This window comes from Calypte anna, chromosome 1 (genome assembly GCF_003957555.1).
Source record: "Calypte anna isolate BGI_N300 chromosome 1, bCalAnn1_v1.p, whole genome shotgun sequence".
Classification (NCBI taxonomy): domain Eukaryota; kingdom Metazoa; phylum Chordata; class Aves; order Apodiformes; family Trochilidae; genus Calypte; species Calypte anna.
In genome coordinates, this window is record NC_044244.1 from 83417373 (window position 1) to 83430694 (window position 13322).

General features: G+C 42.7%; 1 protein-coding gene across 1 annotated transcript in view; it reads left to right on the plus strand.

The window, feature by feature from the left end:
- Window positions 1-3529: 3529 nt before the first annotated feature.
- Window positions 3530-13322, plus strand: part of DCBLD2 (discoidin, CUB and LCCL domain containing 2) — a 44117-nt gene continuing 34324 nt past the window's right edge. Inside the window, exon 1 of the mRNA XM_030465907.1 lies at window positions 3530-3780. Within this exon, the coding sequence (XP_030321767.1) occupies window positions 3654-3780 (127 nt within the window). The 5' untranslated portion in view covers window positions 3530-3653. The remainder of the gene's footprint in view (window positions 3781-13322) is intronic.

Here is a 13322-nt window from a genome sequence, read left to right on the forward strand (position 1 = left end):
TCCCCTTAGCTTTCTCTTCTCCAAGGTGAAGATGTCCAATAACACCTTCACGTGCATGATGTCCTCTCACTCCTGACTGTTTTGGAGGACTTCTGATTGACTTTGGCTCATACATCAGTACTGTGCTTGTACTGGAGAGAGTCTGAAACTGGACACAATACTCAGATGAAGTCTTATGAAAGATCACTTCCCTGGCCCTTGTGTTAATACAGCTCAATATGCTGTTGGCCTTCTTTGCTGAGAGGGCACACTGCTGGCTCACATTCAAACCATCCACTAGGACACCCATATCCTTTTCTGCAGACCAGCTACTACTCACCCCCAGCCTCTATTTCTTTCCTGATGCAACACCTTGTTGATCTCCAGTTAAGTTCACATCAGCCAGTTTCCCCAGATTGCAGAGCCCCCTCTGAATAGCAGCCCTGCCCTCCAGCTGAATTCAGCTTTCAAAATGCAATAAAAGAATGTAAAAAACAGAGCTGCAGTGGGAAAGGAGCCCTATGCATCAGAAGCCCCTCAAGGGAAATGAGAGGACCAGGTGGAGATAATAGTTTCATTTACTCTAGAAGCTACTCATGATGGGAAGGAAACATTATAGAAATGCTTAGTTGGTTAAGCATTCTTCTATGAGCATTAAGAAGTTTGGTTTGATTTTGAGACTTACCACCTTGAGAAAAAAAATACTTGTGCTCATCTCTTAGAGATGTGTTGGCATCTTACCTTATGAGACTGGTATTTTAGGATATTATATTTCTATTTGCTTCCCATAACATTTTAATTCTGTATCTGTTTTGGTTTGGTAACAGGGACAGTTCTAAATCAAAAACTAAAATGCAGTCTTTATTACACAGTTCTGTTTCCCCCAGAGGAGATGCCTGGGAACTCTCACAGACCAAAACGTTCAGTACTTTGCAGCTGGTCTATTTAAAGTAATTTTGTGCTGCAATCTTCTTACAAGAAGGAAGATTCTGAAAGCCAGGGAGAGCATCTGGATTTATCTAGTTCTGCAGATTTTTTCTTTTTTTACATAAAATGTGTGTATTAAGAGAAGCCAGACAATCAGTTGCATTGCTAATAGAGACATATTCCTAATTCTTAGGCTCTGTAGATTCCATAAATCCGTAGGGCTTTTAGCATGTATAACATTTCATAGTTCATCACCATGGTGTTCACTTTGCAAAACGTGTAACCTAGGGCTCTCCATAAACCATTTGTGGTCAGGGAATGTGGCTTTGGGACAAACTTCCCAGGTAGATTAAGCAAATCCAGCCTCTGGCTACTTTTAGGAATTCTGCAGGTTTTCACACCTCTTTTAGAAATCATCTCTCTCACAGATCCAGATATCCTTTTTATATGAACAACAAAATAACCCCAGTCAAATCACACTAACAAAACACTCCATAGTCTTCACAACAGGAAATATCACAGGAGGAAACCTCTGTTAGGTCTACCAGAGACTGTAATATTGATTTATGTGTAGGATATTCAGCTGCTGCCGTTAATGCATGGCACTACCAAGCCACAAATTATTGAAGGAGTGATATTTTTCAATAAACAACAAATACCACTAATGAATGATAAGTGATCTTAGGAATGTACTCTCTGTAGTACAGAGAGGATGTTATTGCCGTGATATAACTGCTTCACTTGACCTGTGGTACAAACTTCTGTGTCTGGTGAATGGAAGACAAAGGAACGCATGTAAATTACTTTTGGTTCATCTTCCATGTCACAGGATGTCTCCATGACCATGACATCTTCCAAGCTGAATGAAGAAAACCCTCATCTGAGGTATATTTCCATTGACTTTGCTTCCAGTGGGATCTCTCTGTGTGTTGCTACAAATGTTTCAAACTGTATTAAATGTTCTGAAATGCTCATGCTTAACATACCCTAAACATATAGGAAGTAATCTTCTGGCAACTGTGGCACAACTGTGGGCCAAACAAGTGAAAAATGTGCAGCAAAATTTGCACGCTTTATTCCAAGCAACCAAATCTATCCTGGATTCTTCCATGATCTGGCCCATGTGGCATGGTTGATATGCTTAAGGAAACTCGGCTTGTGTTATACCACTTGATGATCGCTCCCCACACGAGAAGAGGAATCTGGAAAGAAAGGAGACCTGTGGGTTCAAATGAGAACAGATTTGATAAAACAAGAATAAGAACTACTTTAATCCAAATAATAATAATATGAAATACAACATCATACTCAGCCCATAAAGTGGTCACGAGGGTTTAGCTCCCAGCAGTTAATGCTGAATGTCAAACACTGTGAGCACCACAGCTCCAGTGTGACTGTCACAGAAAATGGGAGAGCAGGTCTGGGGGAGAGAAGGATGGGCGAGACTCTCCAGGGACAGCAGACACTGAGGAAGAGTTCAATCCTCACCGAACTTCCTAAATTATCCTGAGGGTGATGTTTATGGTAAGGAATATTTCTGTTGGCCAGACTGGGTCAGCTGCCCTGGGCTTTGCTCCTCCTAGCCCCAGCACCTGGCTAGCTTAGAACTGCTTAAGACCTTGATCACTATGGAAACCCACATACCATGGCTGGCCACAAACTAAAACAAAGTGTCTTACCCATTCGCTTCTCACAGAATCGGCTGCTGCAGCCTTCTCAAAAATTGCAGCTTCCCTGAACAGAAAAATGATTCTATAATTCAGTCCCAAACAAGCCAGGACAAGGAACTACATCTACAGTAACTCTCTGCAAATGCGCTCTTTTGCCTTCTTGTTGGAAGACTCGAAAGCTACAGGTTGGGTGGTTTTGGGGTTTTTTGGGGGTTTTGTGTTGTGTTTATTTTTTTGCTTTTTGTTTTGAAGTATCTATTCCCCGTAGGTGAATTTTGTCTCTTAAAGCAAGCCTCTATCATTGACAAACTGTTCAACAGTAGATGCCAAGAACTAAAATTGCCAGAGCTTTGGGTTTTGTGGTCAGTCCCTTCCACTTCCAGAGCTGAAATTGCATTTCAATGTGGAGATTTGGGAGACCGGGTCATCCTCTTGTATTAACAACAGGACGACTCGCCTTTCCAAGCGTTGTTTTCCCAGGCAATTTTGCCTCACCTCATCTCTACTCTGGAAAAATAAACAAACAACAAAAAAACCCAACACTGGGATAGTGTCAGCCAACGTGAAGGCGGAGGGAGGTGGAATACAGAGGAAATTTAGAGGTTGACTGCCGGAGGGTCTCCCTTACGAGGCCGTTAACCCCGAGCCCGCCGCCCCTCAGGCGCCGCCCGCCCGCCCTCTCCGCGCCCCCCGCAGCGCTCAGGAGGCGATTAAGGGCGGGAGGGGGGCGCCAGGCCTTGCGGGGCCGCCACCAGGGGCTTCCCCCACCCAGAGCCTCCGGGACCTGGCGGCTTCACCGGCGCCTGGGGCTGCCTGTCGTCAGCGGGCGAAGGGGGGGGGGGATTGGTGGCGGTGGCGGCGGCAGGAAGCGGGGCAGCCCCGCAGCCGCCGGGGGGCCGCGCCGCGCACCCGGAAGCGGTTGGGCCGGTTGCAGGGGGCGGTTGGCGGGGCTGGCTGGCGGGGCTGGCTGGCTCGCAGGCGCGTCCCGCTGTCGGCCGCGGGGCGCAGGGTAGAGACGCGGCCCGGCCCGGCCGCCCCGCAGCCCGCAATGCCCTGGGACTGCCGGCCGCGCTGGCCATGCCGCGGGGCATGGTGAGCCCGGAGCGGCCGCTCCCCGCGGGGACATGGCAGGCGGCCTCGCTGCTCCGCTCCAGCCTCCTCCTCCTCCTGCTGCTGCTGCCGCGGGGCACCGGGGCGCAGAAAGGTTGGTGCGGGAGCGGGCGGGCAGGGCGGCGGCGGGCAAGCCCTGTGGACGGGTTAGAGGGGAGGCAGCGGGGCGGGCGCGGAAAAAGCAACCCTTCGAGGACTGTGCTGCTGGGAGGGGGAACCCTCACCTCTCGTCACCCCCACCTGGCATGTGGCCCCCAGGCGCAGAGCCTGCCCAACAAAGAGCGAAAGAAGAGCCCCGCTTTTCGCACACACCCCCTCCGTCCGTCCCCCCGTCCGTCCCCCCCCCATGTTTTCCTCCTCCCTACTGCCCTGTGGTGGGGGTAACCCGCCCCGTCGGGGAGCGCGGGGTGTGCCCCCCGAGTGCGGGGAGGTTTGTCGGGCCTGGGCCGCCTTGAGCGCCGTCCCAGGGGGTGCTGGGGGCGGGAGGGCTTCGGCCGGGTGGGGCGCGACCCAGGGGAGGGGTGCGCTGGGCGGTGGAAGTATCCTGGGGGTACAGTCCGAAGGCGGAGGGTGTGGTTACTCGTTTTGAACAGCATCAAACATCCATTTGAACGTGTCCGGGACAATCTGCCCGAGGAGCCGCGGGTGACCCCTGGGGTTTTTCATCCGCGGGCTCGGTGTGGTGTGAGGCAGGAGGCAGATAAAGGGAAGCTTGCTGGGAAAATAAACTTAAACCCGCTCCTCTAGTCTGTGGAGAAGCGTATGTAGGGGTGAGAGTCTGTCATCTCTGATAGGGGTTTTGGGGGTTTTTATGTTTAGAGGAGTAGGGGAGATTTCTCCTCCTCGGGTGCGACTGCTGGTTAGGCTCTAGCCCTTTGGAAGTTTTACGGCACAAGTAGGTCACTTCGTGGCAGAGATCAGAGGATGCCACAGAAACTGTCGCTTTGATCATATGCTTGGGAGAAAGTGGTGGGGGTGAATGTTTTGACAGCATCTTGAAACTTTCACTTCTGTGAATACAGGGGCTGAGATGAGCAGTATTATAGTTTTCCAGTTCTGCTTGCATCTCAGGCTGTGTTTGCTTCGTTTTGGGAACACAGCTCTGGTTTCACGTAACTTAATCTGAGAGATGGAAATCTTTGCCCCAAATACTGTATTTAAACGCAAAAAGGAAGTTTGAAATATATGCGTTGTATGTTAAAACATACATTTTAATTATTTTTTGAATGGACAGAGGTCAGAGTTGTTTTCAAAGAGCAGCTAGTCCCATTGACTGAAGTTCTCATCTTATTTCCAGCTAATTGCATTAATTTTTTTTTAAAGTAAGTTCCTATACACATGCAAAGCTAACAAAAACAACATTTGGCCTTCCTGGTTTGTTTGTTTGTTTGTTAATTATATGCTGGAGGAGAGAAGACCCATTTGCTTTTGAGAGGAAATAGGGCAGTTTTAACATTTAGTCTTTTGAAGGCTGCTGCTAAGTGAGTCAGGCAGCAGCAAGGTGTTAGTTCATGCTGTAAGAGCATCACACTCCAAATACTTGTGCTGACCTGACACTTGTCTGACCTTTTGGTGTGCAGACTGAGTTTGTTATTCTAGGAGAAAACTGGAATAACTGGGATGGTGGAAGGGGGAAGAGTTTTCCTCCAGATTATTGAATTGAATTGGCTCAGTGTGTGGTTAGAGGTGTGCAAGAGGGTGTGGGACTGTGCAGCAAGAAGTGGGACTGCATGGACAGCAGGCTTTTAGGGATGTTGTTCACTTTATCTTTCTGTACTCTGAGAAGCTCCTCAAAGAGCTCCTCTGCAGGATTTCCATTTAGAGTGTCCCACTAGTTACTCCTTAAAGTTTGCACAGAAGTCTTGCTTTTGAGCAGGAGGGGAACCTCTGTACTGACAAGCTTCATTTTATTTGGTAACAAAAAGCAGAGCTTGTTTTAAAGGTTAAGGCCTCTGGTGTTGTTAAATACAATGGTCTTCAGTATGAGCTGTTGGAGCTTCTAAGAAAAGTTCTGCTTGTGAGGGACTGTTTCCTTGCCAAAATATTTTCATTTATCTTATTCCAGAGAGGGTTGGGGAGCCCATATCCTGTATCTTTAAATGCTGGCATAGTTCTAAAGACGGTAAGGAGTTCCATACAGAAATGAGACTACAGCCTTGCTCATAAAGGGTCTGCACAAAGCTATTACTAAATTAATATATTAAATATGTGCATAGGTTTCTAAGAGCATATGTTGCTTGCCAGTGAAAGTACCCAAGGCTTGGGAAATTACCCAGTTAAAGTTGCTTTTAAGCTCTTTTATAAAAATACAGGGAGCGATACTATGTAGCAATCTAGCCTCATTTGTTATATTCTCTAGACTGATCCTCTTTTAATGACCAACTATTAGTTTTCTTTTCCCTTGTTCAGCAGCTCTAAGCCTCAAATACTACATGGTATTTAAGTCTTGTTCTGAAGATAGAGTGTTTTCATTTCTCGCATTCTTTTCTGTGTAGCACCTCTGGACTATGAACTGATTTAAAAGTAACAATATGTTTTTGTCAGTGTGAAACTTGTTTTGAATATTGGGTTATGTTCTCCTCTTTCTTCCCTTCCAGATAGCTGAGGAGTGAAAAAGTGCAGATACTACTGTGGGGGATATGCTTTTTACTTAGGCAACTGTATTAACTTGTAGGGTTTGAGTGGGGATTTTTTTTTCAGTCTATCATATTGAAAATGATTCAGTGTATGTAGTTAAGCATTCTTCAGTCAAGCTCTTAAACTTGAGCATCTCACTGCCTTGAAACATACCAGCATTTTATATGAGGCTGAACACCTTCAGTAATGCTGAAAAAGTCTCAAAAGTACCCCATGTTGCATTTCATAGGGTCTCATGCATTCAGGACTGTCCAGCTGCTGGCTGTGCAAATCATCTCTTGTGCTTCTGAAACAGTTCTGTAGTGACTCTAGTTCCTGGTTGCAAGAAAACTGATAGTTGAAAAATACATAGTGTTTTATTCGTTTTTCATATAATTAGGCAGGTGTGAATGAAAGCAAGCCAGCACCATGCAAGCTTCCTGCTCTCTTGTGGATTGCATTTTGAGAAATGGTGCTCTTAACAGGTGTTCAGCTCTTGACATAAATTCAGTACTGCTTGTTCATTAGTTATGTCTAGCCTTTTTTTTTTTTTTTTTTTTTTGCATTTAGAAAAACACAGCTATGAGAGAAATGGTTGCATAGCTTTCATCAAAGTAGAAATTGAGTCATGTCTCAATTACGCTGGAGGTATGAAGATTGTAGGGTCTGTGGAGCAAGAATTTTATCACTCATGTAGTTTGGTAGCCATCTGTTGGGATTCCTAGTGCAGGCTGATTTGCATATAAAACTGGAATACAGCTTTAAGTTAAAAATAGACTTCAGATTCTGAAGTTGATTCTCAAGTGATTTGAAGCAGATTTGTTTGCAACGTTGTATTTAAAAAAAACCCCAGCTCTGGATGCTTGTTTTTAATGCGATTGCCACATTTTGTTCTAAACAAATTCCAGCCCATAAGGATGTTGTTACATACTCAACCTCATTAAAGAAGGTACAAGAAAGTGATTAATCAATGTAGCTTTAAAGTGGTTACTTCAGTGTAGCAGAGAAAAGTAATTTTTGAATGTATGGCTCTGAGTTCCCATCATCTGAAAGGCTAAGTGAAAGAATGTACATTGAGCCTAATGAAAAGATACTGCATGACCTTGTGTTTTGTGATTGAACAGGAGTATTCCTGGATCCAATCTCTCTGTTTCCCATTTCTCTTCAGTTCCTCTCTGTGCCCTCCCCCTTTCCCTGCAGCACTCCTGGTCTCACCTCGGTGTGTCCATCAGGCAAAGCAATCGACTTGTGGTGGCTTTGACAGTGGCTGCCAGCCCAGAATGTGGTGCATGCTGATCCATCATCAGCCTAGCCTCTGCCTTTCTGCAATAGCTCATGGTCATTCAGATAGTGGTGGCTGAAACAAACAATTGTAGTAACTGTTGTGACTTCCTGGCCACTCACGGTACAGGGGTGTCTGATGCCTTTGTCACTGAAGAACTGAGTTATGCTTGCAGTGTGCTGGGTTCACCAGTTCCTTGGACAGGTGGGAAGACTAGAACTAGCTTAGTGATTTTGCAAGCTTTGTTTCCTTAAACTTTGTTTCAGACTTAAAAATAACTGTCTGTCCCTTATGGTAATTAGGATAATCTTCTAATTGTGAACTTTGAGCTTGAGAGGATTTAACAATGTCCAAGGACAGATTTGAAAAAGAGGTGGCTTGAATTGGGGAGAAGACAGCAAAGAGAAGATGGGTCTAGCTGCATATCCATTAGCTGGGCAAGAGGGAGGGATAGAGGCTGAAATTTCTCACTAGATGTCCTGGAAGAAATTATTTGATTCTGGAATAGGGGTCTTAACAAGGGTTCCAGCCACCAAGGTAGGCAGGTGATGTTTTCCTGCTGTAGAGAGCTCCTGGCATGTGAATATAAAGCACTAACACAAGAGCATCTGCCATATGAGCAATTGTCATGTGTTGTCCTTCATACAAGCGCCATTTTCTACTCTTGGTAAATTAGGTTGAGTGGTGTCTCATTGCTCTTGGTATCCATTGTCCTTGGCTGGACTCATCTGGCAGGAAGAGAATCACAGCCAAACTCATAAGAAATTATTTTGATTACAAAGACCCAGGCTCTTTGGGTGAGATATTTATTATCCTGCAAATTAACATTAGAATAAGTCTTTTATGATGGGGTCAGCAATGCTCTGTTGACCTATTTGGTTTTGCTTATAGGACAGTTTTACTTAAGAATGGCAGAGTGCTTTGAAGATGCAGTTGTGTAAAAGACAGATTCTTGAGGATTCAGAGACTAGTACCTGGTAGGTAGGAGTGCTGAGGCAAATCTGTTCACCCATGTGCTGAGGAGTACATAAGAGTTTTTCAAGACCAAGGCTTAAAGTACTACCAGGCTTAACTGAATTGTCTGCTGATTCAGGTTTTCTGATGTTCTTTTTTGTTTCTCAACATTGAGCCTTGAAGACAGATGTAATGAGGAGGAGAAAGAGCAGTGTGTTAGAATATGGAGGAATACTATTTCTGGGGGGAAGTGAGCTGGTATTGGAAGTACAGATCTAAAAACTGAAAATTCTTTGCTTTTGAGAATAAGAATCTTAGCAAAGTTATATGTCGTCCTGAAGTTACTGAGCCTTATTTGAAGTGATTACCTCGTTCTGGTGGGCAAAAGGTATGTTCATATATTCTGCAGAGGCTTCCTTTCTGGGTGTACTGATTCTCTTCAGCCTACCTCATCTTTGGGAGCCTGTTGAAAGCAGGAATTACCATTTTGTCTAAGCATGTTCAAAGTTCTCATACTTGATACCAGAATGCATTGCATTTTGCTTTGAATTTAAGCAGTACAAGGCAAATTGGGTTTATATATGTGTACCTGGCTATAAAAATCAATAATTTGAGCTAGTGTAGAAAAGGTAAAATAAATGTTCTCTCAGAAACTTGTATTCTGTTGCTGTGTGTGTCTCAAGCCAGTAACCTAGCATATTAGTGCAGTCTTTTTCTGCTACAGAATGGAGGTGTTCATCTTTCAAGATTTGGAATAACGTTTTCTTCTGTTATTCACATAACAGCAAAATAATAAAAATAATCCATCTTCATTTCTGCAAATCTTCCACCTGGTTTATACTCAGGGAAATGATGCATTAGGTTTTTGATGTGATCACTGCTCTTCTGTATAGCTTCAGTCATCAGCTAGTTAAGTGCTGCCTTGAATGCATCAGCCTTGTTAGCTCAGATAATGATCAGTACACATGCAATCCTTGTTGGAATTGCTGCTCAACATATTGGCAAATATTTCTGTACTGGTTATTTTATCTGTATTTTGAAACATTTTAAAAAGAAGATATTTTCTGTCAACCCCCACGCTTGTACTGCACCCTGTGCTTTGGGGAAGCAGTTAGGATTACTTGGAATTTGGTTTGTAATCAAAGGATTTCCTTCTCCTGCTGCATTTTCTGATGAAGAGTTGATTTTAGATTAATTTCATAAACCAAATATAATGGAACATCAGTGGTCCTTTTTGTATAGACTTGGGATTTGTTACTAAACTGAAGTCAGAGGGAGCTGGGAGAGAAAGCAGTAGTGATATTAACCTAAAGAGCTGTGTTGCAAGTTGAATTAAAACAGGATCTATAAAATTTTCAATGCAGTTTTTTATACAGTGGTGGTGTATTGTCTGTGCAGCCTGTTCATTGATATGGTAAGACTGGAAAATACCAGATTTTGCTAAGCCTTGTGCTTTGTCTTCCATCATTTGAGGCAAGCCTCTTGGGCTGGGCTATTCATACTTTATTTGACCTTGTTGCTTTATATTTGAACACTTTTAAAGCTATTTGAATTAAAAACTTTACTTTAAAATGCAATAGAGATTTGACAGTTGGACCACGTACCAGCAGTGATTTTGAAACTGGCTTTTTGTTTGAAGAATTTTTTCTCTAGTGTATGTAAAAGAAAGCAAGGAGGCTCTTGAATGAGTAAGAAACATATAACCTGGGCCTTTTCTTTTTGGGCTTGTTATTTGTCTGTTTCCCCTCATGACCACTTAGTTTCTCCCTTGGTGAAGAGATGTAAAGGGATAACATTTCTTTATGGTTGCTGAACTGTTCAAAGCTGAATTAAGGCAAATAGGTAATACCTGTTATTTTAATCAATTGGATCTTGGCATGAATACACAGGCACTTGAGACTGCTTGTGACATTTATATGCTTCCTGCTGGCATTTCTTACACAATCTCTATAGCTGTCGGGTCTCTTTGGGTTAGATTCTTTTATATTTACAAATACCAGAATAAAACTACCACAAATTAGCAGTCTGTAGGGAGTAGACCAGCAAACAAGTGATGGGTACGGAAGCTTAGAGATTGGTCATGCCTTTTAATTTTGCTGAGTCTAGTTGCACCCTGAAAATCAACCACATCAGTGTTTATCTTTGACAATAAGTGACAATTCACAAGTATTCTGTTGTGAGTTCCTGGTCAGGCTGTGATTTGACTTCCCTAGCTATAAAACAGTTTAAATTTACAATAACAATGTACAGTACATTTCTAAGTGCATGAACCATTAGAGGAACAAGAATCAAAACAATTGATGATTGTTTTAATAAGCTAAATCATTTTGAAGCAGAAGGATTCCTGGGAACAGAATATGTGTAAATGGTGGCTGAGTATGTATTTTTCATATATGCTTGCTTTTAGTTTTTGCTAATATGAAGAGAATATTTTGTCCTGTTCCCTGGTCTCTGCACGATAGGTGGTCTGCGTTTTGACTCAGGTGGTCATAATTTGCTTACAATTATTTTACTACTGATCTTAAGAACTTTTGTTAGTAGTAACTTGCTGAAAGTGCTAAGCTCCAGGTTTTTGACTGGGTGAACTTCTGTCCTATCTAACTTCTAAGAGCTCTAATACTGCTGAGCTATGAAGAGGAAATATTTCCAAGTGTCTTAATTTCTGCTTCTTGGAGTAGAAGTAGTTGTTTCAGTGCCCTGTTGCAGCTTCTGATATTGAGGGAGGGAGACAGAAACAATTAACAGTTTCAGCAGTTTTATCACAGTTCTCCTTTATATGCTCTATTTTTGCATTCTTATATTGAGGTGAAACTGAAGTGGCATATTAATTAGAGTTGGCAAGACAAGCTTGGATATAAATGCTTTTTGTATGGAGAAGCCCCACATGGATGAGGCAGGTGAAAGTTCCTCAGTGTCTTGAGTAGAAAGATGAATCGGGAAAGCAACAGAAACATAAGGTGTATTACAGTGGTGCAGTTTTGCTTAGTTACTTCTCACTTAGGAGAAGGATATATTTTAACTACAGTGGTTGATTATGTTGTGCATGTATGTTGGACACCAAGTCCACAAAGTTTTTGTAGTTGGCACCTGTTGTATCTTTCACAGGACTGCAATAAGTTAAGCCATATCTGGTCATTTTAAATCTGTTCCAAAGTTTTTAAGATCTGGGGAAAACCATATTGCCTTGTACAGTGTGGTGGAAAGAAACCACCCGTGTTTAGGTTTTCTTCTACAAATCTGAGTTTTGTGAAGCTAGGAAGCCCTGAGCACATTACCTGTTAATTTCTGTTATGCTTCTCTATACAGGTGCCAAAATATGACTCAATATTACAAGGATGGAGAGGTCTATTAAAGTTAATGCTTTTTGCACACATATGAAGTCCAGCAGTGATGATTTTTATCTTTTTCTTAAATGTATTTGAAAACAGTTTTTTCATTACTTTATCTCTCAATTTTTGAAGAGCTGTTCTCAAGGTCTTCCATTCTATAATGCAAGGTATCCTTTTCTTGTTGGGAAGAAGCTACAGCGAAGCTGATGGGCACGTTTAAAGTTCATGCTTTTTATGGGAGCTTCATACACCACTGACTTCCTACATGCTCTTCCTATTTTTTTTTGGTGATAATTTTGGCACTTAAAAACTCAAATGTGTAAATTTACTATCATCTTCCTGGTTAATAATTTTAAGTCAATCAGTAGCACATAATGTTTCTTTTATTGATTATATTCATAAAGGGTCACAAGTGTTTAAATACCTTCCTTTTGAGAGAACATCTACAAGTCAAAATTGGGGATTAATTTCCTGTAGAAAAATTTTTTTATTATATTTCATGAATAAAGACATGCTCTTCATAGTGGAAAAACCCCAAATAGCCCCCATCCCAATTTTGGAATTAGAATTGAAGATGAGTCTTAGAAATTAAGATGATGCTTTCTGTCACCTATACCAGCAGAGAAAATACCAGTGTAGAGATGTGGAGTGGCACTATAGTGGCACTATTTCAGCATTTGGATGACAAACTTTAAAGAGGGTTAGAAACTGGTATTTGAAGTCACCCTACTTGGAGCAGCTACAGGGTGCAAGTAATTCCAGCAGTTTTTAAGGTTTTCTTTTGGAAAGCATCTGTATGCCCCACTATTTTTTATTCAGGTATGTAAACCATGAGCTTCCTTCCCTCTGGCTTCTCTTGATTCCATGGTAGCCAAACAATATTTTTACTGCTGGCTGCTGCTCTCTTACCGTCTTCTGCCCTGTCCTTTCTTTCATCCTCTCCATTGTGCAGTTTCCAGTGATTGCTAGACCCCTGCTGATCCATATCCTTACTCAGTAAAGGCAGACAGGATACTAACCTGGGTTTGAGCCTTCTGTCCAGCTCAGTGAGGGTATGATAAGGACCAGAAGGAGCACTGGCAAGGTGAGAAGTTGCAGATGTTAAAAATGGCAAAATGGCACCGCAGCAGCCTTGATTTAGGTAAATATATGTGACTGTGGGTCTGCAGTGTAGCCACTGTGTGGTCTCATTTATGAACTGGTAAGAGAGACAAAGATGTCTTCAGTGTTAATTTAGCATGTGAAATACTGGTATGATTGGAGAAATTTTGGCTCCTTTGTTGACATATGCAAGGCTTGGGAAATTTCATTTGGTCATGGTGTGGTGAGGAGTTTGAAGACCTGCAAGAGGTTGGAAGCCTGTTCTGACCATGGCTGATGCTTATGCTCATAGACTTCTGCATGGCCAGCTGTGTGTTATTTTTCATTTCTTTAGCACTGAAGGCACTTAGAGCA